General features: G+C 43.2%; 1 protein-coding gene across 6 annotated transcripts in view; it reads right to left on the reverse strand.

Moving 5' to 3' along the window:
- Positions 1 to 202: 202 nt before the first annotated feature.
- Positions 203 to 25,393, reverse strand: part of RPAP1 (RNA polymerase II associated protein 1) — a 227,147-nt gene continuing 201,956 nt past the window's right edge. For all 6 annotated transcript variants that reach the window (XM_053697817.1, XM_053697819.1, XM_053697814.1 and 3 more), the window contains one exon: positions 203 to 568. In XM_053697817.1, the coding sequence (XP_053553792.1) occupies positions 413 to 568 (156 nt within the window). In that variant the 3' untranslated portion in view covers positions 203 to 412. The remainder of the gene's footprint in view (positions 569 to 25,393) is intronic.

Below are 25,393 nucleotides of genomic sequence, written 5' to 3' on the forward strand. Positions count from 1 at the left end.
ATTAATTAATGTCAACTTATACATTATTTAAGAAGACAACACTAGATACCAACTAGGTTTTCTACACTTTTTCCCTCAGCATTATAAAGGATTAGGGTGTTTATTTGTATTTTCTATTTGTTATGAAGAGAATGACGGGTGAATGCTAGCTACAAAAACAACCAAGAAACAATGGACTAAAAAAACAATTAAAAAAAACAACTTATTATTAAGTACATTTTATTTTAAAGCAATACTAATAAGCAACAAAAAATAATTGGAAATGAAATAAAAAATCACAAACGGAAAAGTGAACAGAAACAAAATTGTCAGAACACACTATCAGGGAGTGGGATACAAACATTAAAATGAAAGCTGCTGCTTTGGGACAAAGGGACAAGGACCGTATTGAACATAAAGAAGTTATGTCCTGTTAACTCCTTGTGCATTTTTCTGACACTCTGTCACTCTTCTCTGTCACTGCCTTCAGGTACTTCTGTCGCAGAGGAGGCAACTGGTCATAAAGATCAAAGCCAACTGGGCTGTCACTGGATATTTGTTTAAAATACAGGAGATGATTTCTTAAAACCTGGAGGGTGGAAAGAAAAACAGTTCAAATTAAAGCAGCTCTAAGAGCAAGAGGCAAACGTGTATATTAGGCTTTTTATTTTGAATCATGGGGTTATAACAGACTTTAATCCTAGCTACAATTGTAGTTAAAACGAATGCCATGAAATTCAGCAGAGAGCGATAGAGTTGCCTCTACTGTCATTTTTAAATGATTTAAATCAAAACAGTATCTGTATGGATATAGAGAAATAACAATCTTTATGGACCCAGGCTACAATTTAACAACCATAACAATTTCGGTGTACATTTACAGCATGCAAACTTGTGAGATCACACAATGTGCAATTATATGGTTTGAAAGTTTGTCACAGCATTGGCATGAAAAATATCCTCCTTTCATTTAATTATAGTTAAAAAATTCTTATAAATACCAAAGTCTCAGTATTAGAATATTGATATTGTTTTCTACATATGTATACTAAGATGAAAAAAAAATTATATCTTGTAAAATTAATAAAAAGTTTTAAGTTCCTTCATTCATGAGTATTTGAGTATTCAAGTTAAAAGTTTCCTAACTGAAGCTAAACTCTTATAACTTTTTGAATAAAAATGTAGCTCCTTGGTTGCTAAATGAAAAAATCTGAGTTATGAAAGTTTTTTTTTCACTCGCACTTTCATACAGCTTTTAATTTGAGAATTTATATTACTCAGTATTCAAAGCTGATTTTGCAAGAGAGTTTTCCATGACACCACATCTTCCCAAATAGGAATCAAGTGGGTTTTTATTGACAGTGTGTGGTAGAGATGTGTATTCGTGCAGTTTCATTCACTGACAAAATGCTGAAGAAGAAATCCGGCTGAATGCCGGGAGCAGCTGCCTTATGTGCATTCAGCAGTTTTATTCACTGGCGAATGCGGAAAGTCTGGTAGAAGCATTTGCATTGCGCGTTTCCTTCCAGGCATTGCTCTCTCTGGCATTAAACCCACTTTTCTGGGATTGTTAGCCTTTGAAGCACAGGAAAGTGAGGATATTACTGCCTTAGAAATAATCAGTTACATTTTCATAGATCGACTCGAATCTGACTGAACAAACACTGACAGTTAAAGGGACACTGAACCCATTTCTTTTCTTTTGTGATTCAGATAGAGCATGCAATTTTAAGCAACTTTCTAATTTATGCCTATTATCAATTTTTCTTTGTTCAATTACTATCTTTATTTGAAAAAGAAGGCAGCTAAGCTTTTTTGGTTCAGTACTCTGGACAGCACTTTTTATTGGTGGATGAATTTATCCACCAATCAGCAAGAACAACCCAGGTTGTTCACCAAAAATGGTCCGGCATCTAAACTTACATTCTTGCATTTCAAATAAAGATACCACGAGAATGAAGAAAATTTGATAATAGGAGTAAATTAGAAAGTTGCTTAAAATTGCATGCTCTATCTGAATCATGAAAGAAAAAATTTGGGTTCAGTGTCCCTATAAATAGACAAATATGTTTGTGTGTCCAATGCATGTTTGTATCAAAGATAAAAGGGACTCCATTTAAGAAGGTACAGAGGTATCTTTGGAGCCCTTGTGCAAGTTAAAGGTACAGTGTACTGTAAAACTGTTTCCCTCTTAATATGTTTCCAATGACTCCAGCTGCAGAATATAAAATGTATGGAAAATAGCTCTTTTAGACATATATTTGTATATGAAAAAACTTTCTGCTAATTGAAATAGCAACCTAATTAAATGGCTGAGCTTTAATGGGACAGTACACTGTAAAATTGTTTTTCCATTAATATATTTTAAATGACTTGTTATACCAACTGCAGAGTAAAAAATATTTGAGAAATTCCATTTTCATGCTTATTTGTGTATATGAAGTAGCTGATTTTGTGCTTTGAAACCACAGCCTATTACAATGGGTTGAACTTAAAGGTGATATCAGATCTCATTATGTTCTAAGTTTGTGTAAACAGATTTACTTCCTTATCTTTTATTTGGCTAGAACACCAAAGCTCAATACATAGAGAACAATTGAAAATGATCATTTTATTACTTAACTATCCTGCATTCCACTGAGAGTGTAATCTCTTCTGCTGGCTGTGCATACTTAGGCTATTCAATAGCCTATACTCCAGTATTAATTTGTTCAGTATAGGTGGCGACACCACAGGCTAAATCAGCTATTTCAAATGCTCAGATACACTCTAGCAGGTTAAAAGGATCATTGGGAATAATTTAAAGGGGAGAAATTTTTTGGGTGAACTGTCCCTTTAAGGTAGAGCAGAATGTTGAATCATTTACACAAAGTCTTCCTTATCTTATTTATCACTGTTAACACAAACACCAATGCATAGACAGAACAATGGAAAATAAACATTGTAGTATCTCTCTGTCGATGCCCCCACCACCCCCACTAGGAGCATGACTTCATCTAAACCTTCTAGTTCTTCTATAACCAATACTTAAGTTATGTGAATTTTTGGTATAGGTGAGGACAGAACAAACAAAATCAGCTATTTCAAATTAAAAAATAAAGGTAAAGAGGTTATTTGCCACCAATTTAAAGGGTCAGTAAACCTAGAAAATGATGTTATATAATTCTGCACATAGTGCAGAATTATTTGCCATTATATTAGTGCTAGCTTTATGCAACATAATATTGCGGTTACATTTTTATTAAAAAAGAGGGTTTTTCAGACCCGCCCTCTGATCTACTGCGCGGGCCTGTTTTTTTCACTGAGCGCATCTGGGCAGCTGTCTAGTCACAGTTCGGCCTGATCGCGCCATTACACTCAATGTAGCTCGCTCCTGCTCTGTCTGACAGCGGGAGCGAGCTACATTGAGTGTAATGGCGCTATAAGGAAACACTGCAATACCCTGACCTCTGATTACAGATAAAAGGGCACCAAGAACCTTCAAAAAGATCCTTGGAGCTGTTGCTAGGCCAAATGGAAGAGTGACAAATTGGTAATGCTTGTCTAGAAAAGAGAATCTCAGAAACCGATGGTGGTCTGGATGAATCGGAATGTGAAGATATGCATCCTGTAAGTCTATCGTGGACATATAATGACCTTGTTGAACAAAAGGCAAAATAGTCCTTATAGTCACCATCTTGAAAGTTGGGACTGGCCTGAATGAATTTTCTGTCTTTGGGACAATGAATAGATTTTAATAAAACCCCAGACACTGTTCCTGAAACGGAACTGGTATTATTACCCCTGAAAGCTCTAGATCTGAAACACAGTTCAGAAAAGCCTGAGCCTTCACCGGATTTGCTGGAACGTGAGAGAGAAAGAATCTTCTCACAGGAGGTCTTACTCTAAATCCTATTCCATACCCTTGAGAGACAATACTCTAAATCCACTGATTTTGAACAGAATCTGCCCAAATTTCTTGGAATAATTTCAATCTGCCCCCCCACCAGCAGAATTGGATCGAGAGCTGCACTTTCATGCGGACTTGGGGGCTAGCTTTGGTTTCTTAAAAGGCTTGGATTTATTCCAACTTGAAGAAGGTTCCCAATTGGAACCAGAGTCTTTAGGGGAAGGATTCGTTTTCTGTTCCTTGTACTGTCGAAAAGAACGAAAACGATTAGAAGCTTTAGATTTACCCTTAGATCTTTTATCCTGAGGCAAAAAAAAAAATAATCCCTTCCCTCCAGTGATAGTTGAAATAATTGAATCCAACTGAGAACCAAATATATTGTTACCTTGGAAAGGAAGAGATAGTAATCTAGACTTAGATACCATGTCAGCATTCCAAGATTTGAGCCATAAAGCTCTTCTACCTGAAATAGCTAAAGACATATATTTAACATAAATTTTGATGATATAAAAATTAGCATCACAGATAAAATGATTAGCATGTTGATGCAAACGAACAATGCTAGACAAATAAGGATCTGTTTCCTGTTGCGCTAAGCTATCCAATCAAAAAGTTGATGCAGCCGCAACATCAGCCATAGCAATGGCAGGCCTGAAAAGATAGCCAGAATACAAATAAGCTTTCGTTAGATAAGATTCAAGCTTCCTATCTAAATTATCTTTAAAAGAAGTACTGTATTCCATAGGAATAGTAGTAAGTTTGGCAAGAGTAGAAATAGCCCCATCAACTTTGGGGACTTTTTCCTAAAACTCTAATCTAGCCGCTGGCAAAGGATACAACCTTTTAAACTTAGAAGAAGGAATAAAAGAAGTACCAGGCTTAATCCATTCCTTAGCAATCACATCAGAAATAGCATCAGGAACTGAAAAAAACATCAGGAGTAACCACAGGAGGTTTATAAACAAAATTTAAACGTTTACTAGTTTTGATATCAAGAGGACTAGACTCCTCAATATCCAAAGTAACCAACACTTCTTTCAACAAGTAACAAATATACTCAATCTTGAAAAGATAAGTAGATTTGTCACTGTCAATGTCTGAGGTAGGATCTTCTGAATCAGAGAGATCCTCATCAGAGGAGGATATTTCAGTATGTAGTAGGTCATTAGAAATGTAATCAAATTTATGAGAAGTTTTAAAAGACCTTTTACGTTTATTAGAAAGCCTTCTGTATCGCATCAGCAATATAATTTTTCATATCAACAGGGAAATCATGTACATTAGATGTTGAAGGAACAACAGAAACTGTACTAGTACTGATGGAAACGTTTTCTGCGTGCAAAAGCTTATCATGACAACTGTTACATACTACAGCTGGAGATATAATCTCAGCTAACTTACAACAGATACACTCAGTTTTTGTAGAACTGTGATCAGGCAGCAGGGTTCCAACAGTTGCTTCTGAGACAGGATCAGATTGATTGCAAAATGTTAAAGAAAAAACATTAAAGCAAAATTTACAATTTCAGGGGCGGAGTTACCCAGCAACCAAAATGGAAGCATATTCTGGGAGCTCCGTGTATGCAGCTTCTAATATACCCTTATAGGCAATGAGAACCATGACCATAAATGCCACAGCTATAGAGTATTAACACAGGAAGAAAACTGGGATATGCTGATACAAAATTGGAGGTCGTGAGTACAGTACTGAGCTGAGGATCTGTAGCGGATCTGCTTGCCACACACTGAAGCGCCATTTTGAGGGTTGGTGCACAGCTGCCCGACATGGAGATACAAATCCCATATGCCGCTATCAGGGATTTACTGGAGGAGCATGGGAGGAGCATGCTTGAGAGACTCAATGCTTTTATAGACACACTGCAAGTGGCGAGAATACACCGCATTACCGCTGTAGAGGAATCCGGTGCAGCACCGGAGTCATAGTGTATCGCAGAATCTGCAGCTCTCCAGGCACGTTCTCCATCAGTGATGCTTGTGAGTGAGGGCCCCGAGATGGGGATCCGTTTTCCCTCTGCCGCCACAGACACCCTGCACGCCAAGGACGAAATGCAGCATGGCCACTTGCACATGGGGGCAGGATTTGTACAGCAATGCAGCGCTCAGACTTTGCTATGCTCGCTTCTCTCTGCTACCAGCTCTGCGGATTCGATGCAGCGATTCTGCTGGGAGGGTTGCACGGGCCCTCAAAAGCACAGGGCTATGTGCTACCACCTTCCTTGGGTCCCACGAGCTGTTTGGTTTCGCCTAAGGGCTGAGGGTTTTGCTTGCATGCAAACGGGTTATGCAGATCCTACTAGCAGAACTTATAAGTATCTGAGCAGTTTTATTGAGACTACGGGGCCTAATACACAGTAAACTCCCTATGTAGTTTGACCGCTTCTCCTGCTTCATGATGGCAATACCGCCTGAGACTCTCTCTGGGAGACCTTAAAATGTATTTGTTGTTGCTGCATGAGATTGGCACACGATAAGATGTCATTACCCTGTGATTACATATCTACCCGGACTCATAATATTGATGTTCAGTAACATTCCGTCTCTTACTTATCTCCTGTCCTGTCTCTTGTTTTTTTCTCTGGGTCTTGTGCAACTATTATGAGCTGTATATTTTAGGTAGAGCCATTCACACATGATGAAAGTAGTCTATAGACATATTCAAAGTTAAGACTCCTTCAACACTCTCATGTCAATTTTTGAGCCTATTTCATCACTGCTTAATTGTGTTGCACCTGCAAGAATTTTATTATGCTCACTATGCAGTTTTATTGGGCTGCGGCCTATTAATTTTAACCACTAGAGCAAGTAAATGTATCTCTCAGTGAGTTTAACTAGTTAATACTCCTATGTGAATAGTTATATTGTTATAATAGCCTTAGGGCCTGAAACATAGATTTGTAACTTGTTAGTATGCCTGCTACAACGTACTATATATTTCCTTAGATATGCACAGTGTGTATTCATACTAACCTCTTCGCCATTTGCTATACATTAAGCTTACTGCTTGAGATACCCAGGTCACCCACGAGTAGTTATATTCTCTAGGATAGGCCTGCTATACACTGTGAGGTTTGCTTAGATAGGTATCTATCCTATGTTTAAGTTGTTTGCAGGCTACTGTCTGTCCCCTAGGATATTAAGGAGAGGTACACACTCAAATAATCTAAAGCAAATGACATGCTATTGACTGACCCCTCTTGATATATATGTTTAAAGGCAGTGTATACCCACATTTTTAATCCCAGTTCGGGAATGACTCCATAATTTCCCTCTTACATTTCCCTCCCATCCCCGTTTGGCAGAGTTACGTAGCCTCTGCCCTGTCCAAGAAGTCACTGCGGCTTCTTGGGCCCTAATAACATGAATATCACTGTTATACCTACATATATACTCCTTCCTACATATAACCTGTTAGATGTTGCAATTTTGTCTCATGTAACCTTTAAACTAAGGTAGCACCAACGTAAGATTGTTTGCTGGTCTCCCTTATGTGACCTAGACTGGCACTGTTGTTTCTCGAGTCTACATATGATCAACTTGTCTTTTTATATTGTCTAATTCCTGTACATGACATTGACCTACATTATGTAATGTTCCGTATTTTCCAAACTTTTTTAAGCGGGTTTAGTTTGAATTTGCAGTTTACTTAACTCTCAATATGGTATTATAGTAGTAATGAGAAACCTACAATATTTATATGTTATTCAGGTAGGATTAGATTAGGCTTACAATCTTTTTAATGTATACTCAATGAGGAGGACTCGCTGGAATGCCGTCACATGTCTTCAGATAAGCCCCAGTTATCAGATCCCATGAGGGGATCTCTATTATACAGAAGACACTAGCGACCTTAATCATTAAAATAGAGGCTCTGATGAGGGATAATATTATGCCCTGGTTAACACTTTGTCGAATGTTATCTTATTGTATGTGACTATAGACCTGTTTTATTGCTTGTGGGATGTTATCCTTCACTCTGTGACTGTTGTACTTGTTTTTGTTTTTTTCCTCAATAAAAACATTTATTAAAAAAAAAAAAAAAAAAAAATTACAATTTCCTTATATGGCAGTTTAAGGAATGGGAAAAATGCAAACGGCATAGCCCTCTGAGCATATAGAAGGCAAGAGGCATATAGGAAGTGGGGTGAAAAATAAACTAAATTTTTTGGCGCCGAGTATGACGCACAATGCAAAAGGAAGTTGAAACATTTTTTGGCACCAACAACATCCGGAAATGACACAACTCGCATCATAACAGACACAACCTTGTGCAAGGAAACCTGGCGTCAACTAAGACGCCTGGAAATTACAAGCTTGCGTCAAAGACGTACCTTTGCGCCAAAAACATTCTCGCGCCAAGAATGACACAATAAATAACAGCATTTTGCGCCCTCACAAGCCTAATTTTGCCCACAAAATTAAAAGAAAAAACAGTCAATTTGATAAAAGGACTATACCCCAGGTAAGACAAATAAATTCCTAAACATGTTTCCCAAACTGAAACTGACAGCCTGCAAAACGAAATATACATAGACCTGACTTATGGCAAATGAATCAAGGTATCAATGACCGACTCGGAGAAACCACGTTTTGATAAAATCAAGCGTTCAATCTCCAAGCAGTCAGACGCAGAAAAATTAGGTTTGGATGTGTGAATGGACCTTGGAGTAGAAGGTCCTGCATCAGCGGCAGAGTCAATGGTGGAAAGGATGACATGTTCACCAGATCTGCATACCAAGTCCTGCGTGGCCACGCAGGTGCTATCAAAATCACCGAAGCTCTCTCCTGCTTGATCTTGGCAATCAGACGAGGGAGGAGAGGAAATGGCGGAAACACATAAGCCAGGCTGAAGGACCAGGGCACTGCTAGAGCATCTATCAGTGCTGCCTGGGGATCCCTTGACCTGGACCCGTAACAAGGAAGCTTGGCATTCTGACGAGACGCCATCAGATCCAGTTCCGGTTTGCCCCATAGTTGAATCAGCTGGGCAAATACCTCCGGATGGAGTTCCCACTCCCCCGGATGAAAAGTCTGCCGACTTAGAAAATCCACCTCCCAGTTCTCTACTCCTGGGATATGGATAGCTGAGAGATGGCAAGAGTGAACCTCTGCCCATAGAATTATCTTGGAAACCTCCATCATTGCCAGGGGACTCCTTGTTCCCCCTTGATGGTTGATATAGGCTACAGTCGTGATATTGACCGACTGAAATCTGATGAATCTGACCGCAGCTAGCTGAGGCCAAGCCTGAAGAGCATTGAATATCACTCTGAGTTCCAGAATGTTTATCGGAAGGAGGGCTTCCTCCTGAGTCCACATACCTTGAGCCTTCAGGGAGTTCCAGACTGCGCCCCAGACCAGAAGGCTGGCATCTGTCGTCACTATAGTCCACTCTGGCCTGCGGAAACTCATTCCCCTGGACAGATGGACCCGAGATAACCACCAAAGAAGAGAATCCCTGGTCTCTTGATCCAGATTTAAAAGAGGAGACAAATCTGTGTAGTCCCCATTCCACTGATTGAGCATGCAAAGTTGCAGTGGTCTGAGATGTAGGCGGGCAAACGGAACTATGTCCATTGCCGCTACCATTAGGCCGATCATTTCCATACACTGAGCCACTGACGGCCGAGAAGTGGAATGAAGAACACGGCAGGAAGTTAGAAGCTTTGATATCCTGACCTCTGTCAGAAAATTTTTCATTTCTACTGAATCTATTAGAGTTCCTAGGAAGGAAACTCTTGTGAGAGGAGAGAGAGAACTCTTTTCTCTGTTCACTTTCCACCCGTGAGACCTCAGAAAGGCCAGAACAATGTCCGTATGGGACTTGGCGATTTCAAAAGTCGACGCCTGAATCAGAATGTCTAGGAGCCACCGCTATGCCCAGCGGCCTTAGAACCGCCAGAAGGGACCCTAGAACCTTCGTAAAGACTCTTGGCGCCGTGGCTAACCCGAAGGGAAGAGCCACAAACTGGTAATGCCTGTCTAGGAAGGCGAACCTGAGGAACTGATGATGCTCTCTGTGAATCGGAATGTGGAGATAAGCATCCTTTAAGTCCACGGTAGTCATATATTGACCCTCCTGGATCATAGGAAGGATGGTTCGGATTGTCTCCATCTTGAAGGATGGGACCCTGAGAAATTTGTTTAGGATCTTGAGATCCAAGATTGGTCTGAAAGTTCCCTCTTTTTTGGGAACTATAAACAGGTTTGAATAGAAACCCTGCCCCTGTTCCTCTCTTGGAACTGGGTGGATCACTCCCATAACCAGTAGGTCTTGAACGCAACGTAAGAATGCCTCTCTCTTTATCTGGTTTACAGATAGTTGTGAGAGATGAAATCTCCCCTTTGGAGATGAACCTTTGAATTCCAGAAGATATCCCTGGGAAACAATCTCTAGTGCCCAGGGATCCTGGACGTCTCTTGCCCAAGCCTGGGCGAAGAGAGAAAGTCTGCCCCCGACTAGATCCGGTCCCGGATTGGGGGCTACCCCTTCATGCTGTCTTAGAGGCAGCAGCAGGCTTTTTCGCCTGCTTCCCTTTGTTCCAAGTCTGGTTAGGTCTCCAGACTGGTTTGGACTGGGCGAAATTTCCCTCTTGCTTTGCATTAGAGGAAGCCGAAGCTGTGTCACCCTTGAAGTTTCGAAAGGAACGAAAATTATTCTGTTTGGTCTTTAATTTATTGGACCTATCCTGAGGAAGGGCGTGACCTTTTCCTCCGGTAATGTCAGAGATGATCTCCTTCAGGCCAGGCCTGAATAGGGTCTGTCCTTTGAAGGGGATGTTAAGAAGCTTAGACTTTGAAGTAACGTCTGCTGACCAGGACTTAAGCCATAGCACCCTACGTGCCAGAATGGCAAAACCTGAATTCTTAGCCGTTAGCTTTGTTAAATGAAAAACGGCATCAGAAATAAAGGAATTAGCTAACTTAAAAGCTTTAATTCTATCTAAGATATCGTCTAACGGGGTCTCCACCTGTAGAGCCTCTTCAAGAGACTTGAATCAAAAAGCCGCTGCAGCAGTAACTGGAGCAATGCATGCAAGAGGCTGGAGAATAAAACCTTGATGAATAAAAATTTTCTTAAGGAGACCCTCCAATTTTTTATCCATAGGATCTAGGAAAGCACAACTGTCCTCGACAGGGATAGTTGTACGCTTAGCTAGGGTAGAAACAGCTCCCTCCACCTTAGGGACTGTCTGCCATGAGTCCTGTATGGCGATATCTATGGGAAACATCTTTTTAAAAGCAGGAGGGGGAGAGAACGGCACACCTGGTCTATCCCATTCCTTAGTAATAATTTCCGAAAACCTCTTAGGGACTGGAAAAACATCAGTGTAAACAGGCACTGCAAAGTATTTGTCCATTTTACACAATTTCTCTGGAGCCACAATGGGGTCACAGTCATCCAGAGTCGCTAAAACCTCCCTAAGCAATAAGCGGAGGTGTTCGAGCTTAAATTTAAACGCTGTCATTTCAGAATTGGACTGAAGTAAAGCCTTCCCTGAATCTGAAATGTCACCCTCAGATAGAAACTCCCTTGCACCGGCTTCGGAGCCTAGCGAGGGTATATCGGACACAGCTATCAAAGCGTCAGAAAGCTCTGTATTTGATCTAGCCCCAGAGCTGTCTCGCTTTCCTTGTAACCCTGGCAGTTTGGACAATACCTCTGTGAGGGTAGAAGTCATAACTGCCGCCATGTCCTGTAAGGTAAAAGAATTAGACGCGCTAGATGTACTTGGCGTCACTTGGGCGGGAGTTATAGGTTCTGACACATGGGGAGAGCTAGATGGCATAACCTCCCTTTTTTCAGTCTGAGAATTCTCTAGTGATAAATCTTTAAAAGCCATAATATGGTCTTTATAGTTTATAGATACTTCAGTACATTTGGTACACATTCTAAGAGGGGGTTCCACAATGGCTTCTAAACATATTGAACAAGGAGTTTCCTCTATGTCAGACATGTTTAACAGACTAGTAATGACACCTGCAAGCTTGGAAAACACTTTAATAATGTGAAACAGCAATTAAACAAAAACGGTACTGTGCCTTTAAGAGAAAAAAACTAACACAAACTGCAAAACAGTGTTAAAATGTAGTAAAGACTTCGAAATTTTTACAGTGTGAGTAAGGGACTAAAGCAAAATTGCACCCACTTGCAAATGGATGATTAACCCCTCAGCCCCCAAACCGGATTTAAAAAACGTCAACCACCAGTAAAAGACAGTTAAGCACCTTACCACAGCTCTGCTGTGGTTCCTACCTGCCTTCAAATACGATTAGGAAAGAAATAAGCCCTCTATAGTGGTCCTCAGATGCAAGAGGACTCCTCTAGGGAAGCTGGATGTCTCAGTCTGAAAGAAACTGCGCAACTAGAGCGCGAAAATAGGCCCCTCCCACCATGTACTCAATGTCAGAGGGGCCTTAAGGAAATACTCCTAAGAGTATCTGACTATGCCATGTGGAAAACTAGGCCCCAAAAAAGACTCATCACCCTCAGAGAAAAAAAACGTCCCATTTATGCAAACATGTAAACGTTTTGTCACTAATTAATATGAGCATTAACATGAGCATTACCCCACTTTGTAAGCATGATCCCAAAATCACTGCATCTAGCTTATCTCAATATACACAAGGTTCTGTCAGCATTTTCTAGAACTTATCCTTTCTCTAGAAATAAAAGTACTGAACATACCTCAAAGCAGGTAATCTGCAGACCGTTCCCCCAACTGAAGTTATCCCATACTCTTCAGTTATGTGTGAGAACAGCAATGGACCTTAGTTACAAACCGCTAAGATCATCAACCTCCAGGCAGAACTCTTCTTCTAATTTCTGCCTGAGAGTAAAACAGTACAACGCCGGTACCGTTTAAAAAACATAATTTATGCTTACCTGATAAATTTATTTCTCTTGTAGTGTATCCAGTCCACGGATCATCCATTACTTGTGGGATATTCTCCTTCCCAACAGGAAGTTGCAAGAGGATCACCCACAGCAGAGCTGCTATATAGCTCCTCCCCCAGCTGTCATATCCAGTCATTCGACCGAAAACAAACAGAGAAAGGAGAAACCATAGGGTGCAGTGGTGACTGTAGTTTAATTAAAATTTAGACCTGCCTTAAAAGGACAGGGCGGGCCGTGGACTGGATACACTACAAGAGAAATAAATTTATCAGGTAAGCATAAATTATGTTTTCTCTTGTTAAGTGTATCCAGTCCACGGATCATCCATTACTTGTGGGATACCAATACCAAAGCTAAAGTACACGGATGATGGGAGGGACAAGGCAGGATTAAGCGGAAGGAACCACTGCCTGAAGAACCTGTCTCCCAAAAACAGCCTCTGAAGAAGCAAAAGTATCAAATTTGTAAAATTTGGAAAAGGTGTGAAGCAAAGACCAAGTCGCGGCCTTGCAAATCTGTTCAACAGAGGCCTCATTTTTAAAGGCCCAGGTGGAAGCCACAGCTCTAGTAGAATGAGCTGTAATCCTTTCAGGGGGCTGCTGTCCAGCAGTCTCATAGGCTAGGCGTATTACGCTCCGAAGCCAAAAGGAAAGAGAGGTTGCCGAAGCTTTTTGACCTCTCCTCTGTCCAGAGTAAACGACAAACAGGGAAGATGTTTGACGAAAATCCTTAGTAGCTTGTAAGTAAAACTTCAAGGCACGGACTACGTCCAGATTATGTAAAAGACGTTCCTTCTTTGAAGAAGGATTAGGACACAATGATGGAACAACAATCTCTTGATTGATATTCTTGTTAGAAACCACCTTAGGTAAAAACCCAGGTTTGGTACGCAGAACTACCTTATCTGCATGAAAAATCAGATAAGGAGAATCACATTGTAAGGCAGATAGCTCAGAGACTCTCCGAGCCGAGGAAATAGCCATCAAAAACAGAACTTTCCAAGATAAAAGTTTAATATCAATGGAATGAAGGGGTTCAAACGGAACTCCTTGAAGAACCTTAAGAACCAAGTTTAAGCTCCACGGGGTAGCAACAGGTTTAAACACAGGCTTAATTCTAACCAAAGCCTGGCAATATGCCTGGACGTCTGGAACCTCTGCCAGACGCTTGTGCAAAGGAATAGACAGAGCAGAAATCTGTCCCTTTAAGGAACTAGCTGATAATCCTTTGTGCAAGCCCTCTTGGAGAAAGGACAATATTCTAGGAATCCTAACCTTACTCCATGAGTAATTCTTGGATTCACACCAATAAAGATATTTACTCCATATCTTGTGGTAGATTTTCCTGGTAACAGGCTTTCGTGCCTGTATTAAAGTATCAATGACTTACTCGGAGAAGCCACGCTTTGATAGAATCACTGATGCGCTCTCCTGTTTGATTTTGGCAATCAGTCGAGGGAGCAGAGGAAACGGTGGAAACACATAAGCCAGGTTGAAGAACCAAGTCGCTGCTAGAGCATCTATCAGCGTCGCTTCTGGGTCCCTGGACCTGGATCCGTAACAAGGAAGCTTGGCGTTCTGGCGAGACGCCATGAGATCCAACTCTGGTTTGCCCCAACGATGAATCAATTGAGCAAACACCTCCGGATGGAGTTCCCACTCCCCCGGATGGAAAGTCTGACGACTTAGAAAATCTGCCTCCCAGTTCTCCACGCCTGGGATATGGATTGCTGACAGGTGGCAAGAGTGGTACTCTGCCCAGCGAATTATTTTTGAGACTTCTAACATCGCTAGGGAACTCCTGGTTCCCCCTTGATGGTTGATGTAAGCCACAGTCGTGATGTTGTCCGACTGAAATCTGATGAACCTCAGTTTTGCTAACTGAGGCCAAGCCGGAAGAGCATTGAATATCGCTCTTAACTCCAGAATATTTATTGGAAGGAGTTTCTCCTCCTGAGTCCACGATCCCTGTGCCTTCAGGGAGTTCCAGATTGCACCCCAACCTAGAAGGCTGGCATCTGTTGTTACAATTGTCCAATCTGGCCTGCGAAAGGTCATACCCTTGGACAGGTGTACCCGAGACAACCACCAGAGAAGAGAATCTCTGGTCTCTTGATCCAGATTTAGCAGAGGGGACAAATCTGTGTAATCCCCATTCCACTGACTCAGCATGCATAATTGCAGCGGTCTGAGATGAAGGCGCGCAAATGGCACTATGTCCATTGCCGCTACCATTAAGTCGATAACCTCCATACACTGAGCTACCTAAGGGCGCAGAATGGAGTGAAGAACACGGCAAGCATTTAGAAGTTTTGATAACCTGGACTCCGTCAGGTAAATTTTCATTTCTACAGAATCTATAAGAGTCCCTAAGAAGGAGACTCTTGTGAGTGGGGATAGAGAACTCTTTTCCTCGTTCACTTTCCACCTGTGCGACCTCAGGAATGCCAGAACTATCTCTGTATGAGACTTGGCAACTTGAAAGCTTGACGCCTGTATCAGGATGTCGTCTAGATACGGAGCCACCGCTATGCCTCGCGGTCTTAGAACCGCCAGAAGTGAGCCCAGAACCTTTGTAAAGATTCTCGGGGCTGTAGCCAACCCGAAGGGAAGAGCTACAAATTGGTAATGCCTGTCTAGAAAGGCAAACCTTAGAAACCGATGATGATCTTTGTGAATCGGTATGTGAAGGTAGGCATCCTTTAAGTCCACTGTGGTCATGTACTGACCTTCTTGGATCATGGGTAGGATGGTCCGAATAGTTTCCATCTTGAATGATGGAACTCTGAGGAATTTGTTTAAGATCTTTAGATCCAAAATTGGTCTGAAGGTTCCCTCTTTTTTGGGAACCACAAACAGATTTGAATAAAAACCCTGTCCTTGATCTGTCCGCGGAACTGGATGGATCACTCCCATAACTAGGAGGTCTTGCACACAGCGTAGGAATGCCTCTTTCTTTATCTGATTTGCAGATAGCCTTGAAAGATGAAATCACCCTTGTGGAGGGGAAGCTTTGAAGTCCAGAAGATATCCCTGAGATATGATCTCCAACGCCCAGGGATCCTGAACATCTCTTGCCCACGCCTGGGCGAAGAGAGAAAGTCTGCCCCCTACTAGATCCGTCGCTGGATAGGGGGCCGTTCCTTCATGCTGTCTTAGAGGCAGCAGCAGGCTTTCTGGCCTGCTTGCCTTTGTTCCTGGACTGGTTAGGTTTCCAGGCCTGCTTAGATTGAGCAAAAGTTCCCTCTTGTTTTGAAGCGGAGGAAGTTGATGCTGCACCTGCCTTGAAATTTCGAAAGGCACGAAAATTAGACTGTTTGGCCTTTGCTTTGGCCCTGTCCTGAGGAAGGGTGTGACCCTTACCTCCAGTAATGTCAGCAATAATTTCCTTTAAACCAGGCCCGAATAAGGTCTGCCCCTTGAAAGGAATGTTGAGTAATTTAGACTTCAAAGTCACGTCAGCTGACCAGGATTTAAGCCATAGCGCCCTACGCGCTTGGATGGCGAATCCGGAATTCTTAGCCGTTAGTTTAGTCAAATGAACAATGGCATCAGAAACAAATGAGTTAGCTAGCTTAAGTGTTCTAAGCTTGTCAATAATTTCAGTCAATGGAGCTGTATGGATGGCCTCTTCCAGGGCCTAAAACCAGAATGGCGCCGCGGCCGTGACAGGTGCAAAGCATGCAAGGGGCTGTAAAATAAAACCTTGTTGAATAAACATTTTCTTAAGGTAACCCTCCAATTTTTTATCCATTGGATCTGAAAAAGCACAACTGTCCTCAACCGGGATAGTAGTACGCTTTGCTAAAGTAGAAACTGCTCCCTCCACCTTAGGGACCGTCTGCCATAAGTCCCGTGTAGTGGCGTCTATTGGAAACATTTTTCTAAATATAGGAGGTGGGGAAAAAGGCACACCCGGTCTATCCCACTCCTTGCTAATAATTTCTGTAAGCCTTTTAGGTATAGGAAAAACATCAGTACACACCGGCACCGCATAGTATTTATCCAGCCTACACAATTTCTCTGGTACTGCAACTGTGTTACAGTCATTCAGAGCAGCTAATACCTCCCCAAGCAACACACGGAGGTTCCTTAAATTTAAAATTAGAAATCTCTGAATCAGGTTTCCCCGAATCAGAGATGTCACCCACAGACTGAAGCTCTCCGTCCTCATGATCTGCATATTGTGACGCAGTATCAGACATGGCCCTTACAGCATCTGCGCGCTCTGTATTTCTCCTAACCCCAGAGCAATCGCGCTTGCCTCTTAATTCAGGCAACCTGGATAATACCTTTGACAGGGTATTATTCATGATTGCAGCCATGTCCTGCAAGGTAATCGCTATGGGCGTCCCTGATGTAATTGGCGACATATTAGCGTGCATCCCCTGAGCAGGAGGCGAAGGGTCTGACACGTGGGGAGAGTTAGTCGGCATAACTTCCCCCTCGTCAGAATCTTCTGGTGATATTTCTTTTACATTTAAAGACTGATCTTTACTGTTTAAGGTGAAATCAATACATTTAGTACACATTCTCCTATGGGGCTCCACCACGGCTTTCAAACATAATGAACAAGTAGTTTCCTCTGTGTCAGACATGTTTAAACAGACTAGCAATGAAACTAGCAAGCTTGGAAAACACTTTAAACAAGTTTACAAGCAATATAAAAAACGTTACTGCACCTTTAAGAAACACAAATTTTGTCAAAATTTTAGATAACAGTGAAAAAAGGCAGTTACACTAACAAAATTTTTACAGTGTATGTAACAAGTTAGCAGAGCATTGCACCCACTTGCAAATGGATGATTAACCCCTTAATACCCAAAACGGAATAATAAATGACAAAAACGTTTTTTCAAACAGTCACAACAACTGCCACAGCCCTACTGTGGCTTTTTACCTCCCTCAAAAACGACTTTGAAGCCTTTTGAGCCCTCCAGAGATGTCCTGGATCATGCAGGAAGAAGCTGGATGTCTGTGTCTGTAATTTTTGCTGTGCAAAAAAACGGCAAAATAGGCCCCTCCCACTCATATTACAACAGTGGAAAGCCTAAGGAAACTGTTTCTAGGCAAAATTCAAGCCAGCCATGTGGAAAAAAACTAGGCCCCAATAAGTTTTATCACCAAATACATATAAAAACGATTAAACATGCCAGCAAACGTTTTATATTACATTTTTATAAGAGTATGTATCTCTATTAATAAGCCTGATACCAGTCGCTCTCACTGCATTTAAGACTTTACTTACATTAGTTCGGTATCAGCAGCATTTTCTAGCAAATTCCATCCCTAGAAAAATATTTTAACTGCACATACCTTATTGCAGGAAAACCTGCACGCCATTCCCTCTCTGAAGTTACCTCACTCCTCAGAATATGTGAGAACAGCCATGGATCTTAGTTACTTCTGCTAAGATCATAGAAAACGCAGGCAGATTCTTCTTCTAAATACTGCCTGAGATAAACAGTACACTCCGGCACCATTTAAAAATAACAAACTTTTGATTGAAGAATAAACTAAGTATAAAACACCACACTCCTCTTACGACCTCCATCTTGGTTGAGGCTTGCAAGAGAATGACTGGATATGACAGCTGGGGGAGGAGCTATATAGCAGCTCTGCTGTGGGTGATCCTCTTGCAACTTCCTGTTGGGAAGGAGAATATCCCACAAGTAATGGATGATCCGTGGACTGGATACACTTAACAAGAGAAATAACAAACTCTTGATTGAAGGCAAAACTACACTAAATCACTACATATCTCTTTATACTTCCTATCTTGTCGAGAGTTGCAAAGAGAATGACTGGAGGTGGGGGTTAGGGGAGGAGCTATATAGACAGCTCTGCTGTGGGTGTCCTCTTTGCAACTTCCTGTTGGGAAGGAGAATATCCCACAAGTAATGTATGAACCCGTGGACTGGATACACCTTACAAGAGAAAGAGATGGGGGAGAGAGTAAAAGAGGGGGGAGAGAGAGCAAAGGAGAGGGGGGAGAGAAAGCAAAGGAGAGGGGGAGAGCAAAAGAGAGGGGGAGAGAGAGCAAAGGAGAGGGGGAGAGAGAGCAAAAGAGAGGGGGAGAGAGAGCAAAAGAGAGGGGGGAGAGAGAGCAAGGGAGAGGGGGGAGAGAGAGCAAAGGAGAGCAAAGGAGAGGGGGCAGACAGAGCAAAGGAGAGGGGGGAGACAGAGCAAAGGAGAGGGGGGAGACAGAGCAAAGGAGAGGGGGGAGACAGAGCAAAGGAGAGGGGGGGAGACAGAGCAAAGGAGAGGGGGGGAGACAGAGCAAAGGAGAGGGGGGGAGACAGAGCAAAGGAGAGGGGGGAGACAGGGCAAAGGAGAGGGGGGAGACAGGGCAAAGGAGAGGGGGGTGACAGGGCAAAGGAGAGGGGGGAGACAGGGCAAAGGAGAGGGGGGAGACAGGGCAAAGGAGAGGGGGGAGACAGGGCAAAGGAGAGGGGGGAGACAGGGCAAAGGAGAGGGGGGAGACAGGGCAAAGGAGAGGGGGGAGACAGGGCAAAGGAGAGGGGGGAGACAGAGCAAAGGAGAGGGGGGGGACAGAGCAAAGGAGAGGGGGGGGACAGAGCAAAGGAGAGGGGGGAGACAGAGCAAAAAAGAGAGGGGGGAGACAGAGCAAAAAAGAGAGGGGGAGACAGAGCAAAACAGAGATGGGAGAGAGGAAAAGAGGGGGGAGAGAGAGGAAAATAGGTGGGAGAGAGAAAGCAAAAGAGAGAGGGGAGAGAGTAAAAGAGGGGGAGAGAGCAAAAGAGGGGGAGAGAGCAAAAGAGAGGGGGGAGAGAGAGCAAAAGAGAGGGGGGAGAGAGAGCAAAAGAGAGGCGGAGAGAGAGCAAAAGAGAGGGGGAGAGAGAGCAAAAGAGAGGGGGGAGAGAGAGCGAAAGAAAAGGGGAGAGAGAAAGAGCAAAAGAGAGGGGGAGAGAAAGAGCAAAAGAGAGGGGGAGAGAGAGAGCAAAAGAGAGGGGGAGAGAGAGAGCAAAAGAGAGGGGGGGAGAGAGAGCAAAAGAGAGGGGGGGAGAGAGCAAAAGAGAGGGGGAGAGAGAGCGCAAAATAGAGGGGGAGTGAGTGCAAGAGAGGGGGAAGAGAGAGAGCGCAAAAGAGAGGAGGAGAGTGAGCAAAAGAGAGGGGGAAGAGAGAGAGCAAGGGGTGGGACCGCTGTACTACAAAAAATGGCCCGTGTGCACGGGCTTTAGGACTAGTTAATACATAAAGCGCCAAACCATAGCTGAGAGTGTCTTAAATAAGAAAAACATACTTACCAAAAGACACCCATCCACATATAGCAGATAGCCAAACCAGTACTGAAAAAGTATCAGCAGAGGTAATGGTATATAAGAGTATATCGTCGATCTGAAAAGGGAGGTAAAGGAGAGGGGGGAGACAGGGCAAAGGAGAGGGGGGAGACAGGGCAAAGGAGAGGGGGGAGACAGGGCAAAGGAGAGGGGGGAGACAGGGCAAAGGAGAGGGGGGAGACAGGGCAAAGGAGAGGGGGGAGACAGAGCAAAGGAGAGGGGGGAGACAGAGCAAAGGAGAGGGGGGGACAGAGCAAAGGAGAGGGGGGACAGAGCAAAGGAGAGGGGGGAGACAGAGCAAAGGAGAGGGGGGAGACAGAGCAAAAAAGAGAGGGAGGAGACAGAGCAAAAAAGAGATGGGAGAGAGAGGAAAAGAGGGGGGAGAGAGAGGAAAATAGGTGGGAGAGAGAAAGCAAAAGAGAGAGGGGAGAGAGCAAAAGAGAGAGGGGAGAGAGCAAAAGAGGGGGAGAGAGCAAAAGAGGGGGAGAGAGCAAAAGAGGGGGAGAGAGCAAAAGAGGGGGAGAGAGCAAAAGAGGGGGAGAGAGCAAAAGAGAGGGGGGAGAGAGAGCAAAAGAGAGAGGGGAGAGAGCAAAAGAGAGGGGGGAGAGAGAGAGAGCGAAAGAAAAGGGGAGAGAGAAAGAGCAAAAGAGAGGGGGAGAGAAAGAGCAAAAGAGAGGGGGAGAGAAAGAGCAAAAGAGAGGGGGAGAGAAAGAGCAAAAGAGAGGGGGAGAGAGAGAGCAAAAGAGAGGGGGAGAGAGAGAGCAAAAGAGAGGGGGAGAGAGAGAGCAAAAGAGAGGGGGAGAGAGAGCGCAAAATAGAGGGGGAGTGAGCGCAAGAGAGGGGGAAGAGAGAGAGCGCAAAAGAGAGGAGGAGAGTGAGCAAAAGAGAGGGGGAAGAGAGAGAGAGCAAGGGGTGGGACCGCTGTACTACAAAAAATGGCCCGTGTGCACGGGCTTTAGGACTAGTTAATACATAAAGCGCCAAACCATAGCTGAGAGTGTCTTAAATAAGAAAAACATACTTACCAAAAGACACCCATCCACATATAGCAGATAGCCAAACCAGTACTGAAAAAGTATCAGCAGAGGTAATGGTATATAAGAGTATATCGTCGATCTGAAAAGGGAGGTAGGAGATGAATCCCTACGACCGGTAACAGAGAACCTTTGAAAAGATTTCCCACAAGGAAAACCATAAAATCAATAGGCGATACTCTCTTCACATCCCTCTGGCAAACACTGTACTCTGAGAGGAATTGTGCTTTAGAATGCTTAGAAGCGCTTAACATAGAAGAAATCATAAAAATCAAGCGCAAACTTACTTCACCACCTCCATGGGAGGCAAAGTTTGTAAAACTGAATTGTGGGTGTGGTGAAGGGTGTATTAATAGGCATTTTGAGGTTTAGGAAACTTTGCCCCTCCGGGTAGGATTGTATATCCCATACGTCACTAGCTCATGGACTCTTGCCAATTAAATGAAAGAAATAGGAGTACTTTAATTCATTAAACTTTACATTGCAGCATATTTTTAAAAATTCTTACCTTTTTCTTTAGCAACCTGGACCGGCGATCCCACGCCCACAGCTCCTCTGTACTTAACTCAGCAATGACAAAACCGGCTTCCTCCAATCATGGCATGCACCCCGGAGCGTCCATCTCGTGATTGGAGGAAGCTGTTTTCGTCATTGCTGTGCAAAGTACAGCATGAGAAGCGGATGGGGATCGCCGGTCTGGGTTAGCTAAACAAAAGGTAAGTATTTTTAAAAAAACGCTGCAATGTTAAGTTTAATGAATTAAAGTGCTCCTGTTTTTAATAGTATTTTTTTTTTATAATAACGTTTTTTATTGATGTGTTCAAAAACATACAGAAAGTGAAAAAGACTAACATTCTGACAGCATATCGCTTTTAGCACAGAATAATAGGCTATTACTCTATAAAATATAAATTGACAGCTGAAATATTACGTTGGTGTACATGTAAAATAAACACAAGAACTGAAACGAAGATGTAGCAAAACCAACTGAAGAATATGCTGTGTGGATAAATTTTTCAATGAAGATATAAGGGAGAGTGTGCTAAGATAATGTTTAGTCTATAAGAAAACAGAATTTATGCTTACCTGATAAATTACTTTCTCTTACGGTGTATCCAGTCCACGGATTCATCCTTACTTGTGGGATATTCTCAATCCCTACAGGAAGTGGCAAAGAGAGCACACAGCAGAGCTGTCCATATAGCTCCCCTCAGGCTCCGCCCCCCCAGTCATTCGACCGACGGTTAGGAGAAAAAGGAGAAACTATAGAGTGCAGTGGTGACTGTAGTTTACTAAAATAAATTTGAACCTGACTTTATTGCCAGGGCGGGCCGTGGACTGGATACACCGTAAGAGAAAGTAATTTATCAGGTAAGCATAAATTCTGTTTTCTCTTACATGGTGTATCCAGTCCACGGATTCATCCTTACTTGTGGGATACCAATACCAAATCTTTAGGACACGGATGAAGGGAGGGAACAAGTCAGGTAACCTAAACAGAAGGCACCACTGCTTGCAAAACCTTTCTCCCAAAAATAGCCTCCGAAGAAGCAAAAGTATTGAATTTGTAAAATTTGGCAAATGTATGCAGTGAAGACCAAGTCGCTGCCTTACAAATCTGTTCAACAGAAGCCTCATTCTTGAAAGCCCATGTGGAAGCCACAGCTCTGGTGGAATGAGCTGTAATTCGTTCAGGAGGCTGCTGTCCAGCAGTCTCATAAGCCAATCGGATGATGCTTTTCAGCCAGAAGGAAAGAGAGGTAGCAATCGCTTTCTGACCTCTCCTCTTACCAGAATAGACAACAAACAAGGATGATGTTTGTCTGAAATCTTTAGTTGCCTTTAAATAGAATTTTAAAGCACGAACCACATCAAGATTGTGTAACAGTCGTTCTTTCTTAGAAACTGGATTAGGGCACAGAGAAGGAACAATAATTTCCTGGTTGATATTCTTATTAGAAACCACTTTTGGAAGGAAACCAGGTTTGGTACGCAAAACAACCTTATCTGCATGGAACACTAGATAGGGCGAATTACACTGCAAAGCAGACAATTCAGAAACTCTTCGAGCAGAGGAAATAGCTACCAAAAACAAAACTTTCCAAGATAACAACTTAATATCTTTGTAATGCAAAGGTTCAAACGGAACCCCTTGAAGAACTGAAAGAACTAAACTTAGACTCCATGGAGGAGCCACAGGTCTGTAGACAGGCTTGATTCTAACTAGGGCCTGTGCCAGACGCTTGTGTAACAGAACTAGCTGACAGCTAAGGAACTAGTTGACAAACCTTTCTCCAATCCTTCTTGGAGAAAAGACAATATCCTTGGAATCCTAACCTTACTCCACGAGTAACCATTGGATTCGCACCAACAAAGATATTTCCGCCATATCTTATGGTAAATTTTCCTCGTGACAGGCTTTCTAGCCTGGATCAGAGTATCTATAACTGATTCAGAGAACCCACGCTTAGCTAGAATTAAGCGTTCAATCTCCAAGCAGTCAGTTGCAGAGAAACTAGATTTGGATGCTTGAAAGGACCTTGAATTAGAAGATCCTGCCTCGATGGCAGTTTCCATGGTAGAGCCGATGACATGTCCACTAGGTCTGCATACCAAGTCCTGCGTGGCCACGCAGGCGCTATCAGAATTACCGAAGCCTTCTCCTGTTTGATTCTGGCAACTAGCCGGGGGAGAAGAGGAAACGGTGGAAAGACATAAGCTAGACTGAATGACCAAGGCGCTACTAAAGCATCTATCAATGTGGCCTTGAGATCCCTGGATCTGGATCCGTAAAGGGGAAGTTTGGTGTTCTGACGGGACGCCATCAGATCCAATTCTGGAATGCCCCATAGCTGGGTTAGCTGAGCAAAGACCTCCGGGTGGAGTTCCCACTCCCCCGGATGGAAAGTCTGACGACTCAGAAAATCCGCCTCCCAGTTGTCTACTCCTGGGATGTGAATTGCAGATAGATGGCAGGAGTGATCCTCCGCCCATTTGATGATCTTGGTTACTTCCTTCATCGCTAGGGAACTCTTTGTTCCTCCCTGATGATTGATGTACGCTACAGTCGTGATGTTGTCCGACTGAAATCTGATGAATTTGGCCTCCGCTAGTTGAGGCCATGCCTGGAGCATATTGAATATCGCTCTCAGTTCCAAAATGTTTATCGGGAGAAGAGATTCTTCCCGAGACCATAGACCCTGAGCTTTCAGGGAGTCCCAGACCGCACCCCAGCCTAACAGACTGGCATCGGTCGTGACAATGATCCACTCCGGTCTGCGGAAACTCATTCCCTGAGACAGGTGATCCTGAGACAACCACCAGAGAAGAGAGTCTCTGGTTTTCTGGTCCATTTGTATTTGAGGAGACAAATCTGCATAATCCCCATTCCACTGTTTGAGCATGCACAATTGCAGTGGTCTTAGATGAATTCGGGCAAAAGGGACTACGTCCATTGCCGCAACCATTAGACCGATTACCTCCATGCACTGAGCCACAGAAGGCCGAGGAATGGAATGAAGAACTCGGCAAGTAGTTAAAAGCTTTGACTTCCTGACCTCTGTCAGAAATATTTTCATTTCTACCGAGTCTATTAGTGTTTCCAGGAAGGGAACCCTTGTGAGGGGGGACAGAGAACTTTTTCTACGTTCACCTTCCACCTGTGAGACCTTAGAAAGGCCAGAACAATGTCCGTATGAGCCTTGGCTCTGTGAAAAGACGATGCCTGTATTAAGATGTAGTCTAGGTAAGGTGCTACTGCAATGCCCCGCGGTCTTAGTACCGCTAGAAGGGACCCTAGCACCTTTGTGAAAATTCTGGGAGCGGTGGCCAACCCGAAAGGAAGGGCCACGAACTGGTAATGCGTGTCCAGAAAGGCGAACCTTAGGAACTGATGATGGTCTTTGTGGATAGGAATATGTAGGTACGCATCCTTTAGATCCACGGTAGTCATATATTGACCTTCCTGGATCATTGGCAAGATTGTCCGAATAGTTTCCATTTTGAAAGATGGAACTCTGAGGAATTTGTTTAGAATTTTTAGATGCAGGATTGGCCTGAAAGTTCCTTCCTTTTTGGGAACTACAAACAGATTTGAGTAAAAACCCAGACCTTGTTCTGCAATTGGTACTGGTTGTATCACTCCCATCTTTAGAAGATCTTCTACACAGCATAAGAACGCCTGTTTCTTTGTCTGGTCTGAAGACAAACGAGAAATGTGAAACCTTCCCCTTGGGGGAGATTCCTTGAATTCTAGAAGATACCCCTGAGCAACA

This window comes from Bombina bombina, chromosome 1 (genome assembly GCF_027579735.1).
Source record: "Bombina bombina isolate aBomBom1 chromosome 1, aBomBom1.pri, whole genome shotgun sequence".
Classification (NCBI taxonomy): Eukaryota; Metazoa; Chordata; class Amphibia; order Anura; family Bombinatoridae; genus Bombina; species Bombina bombina.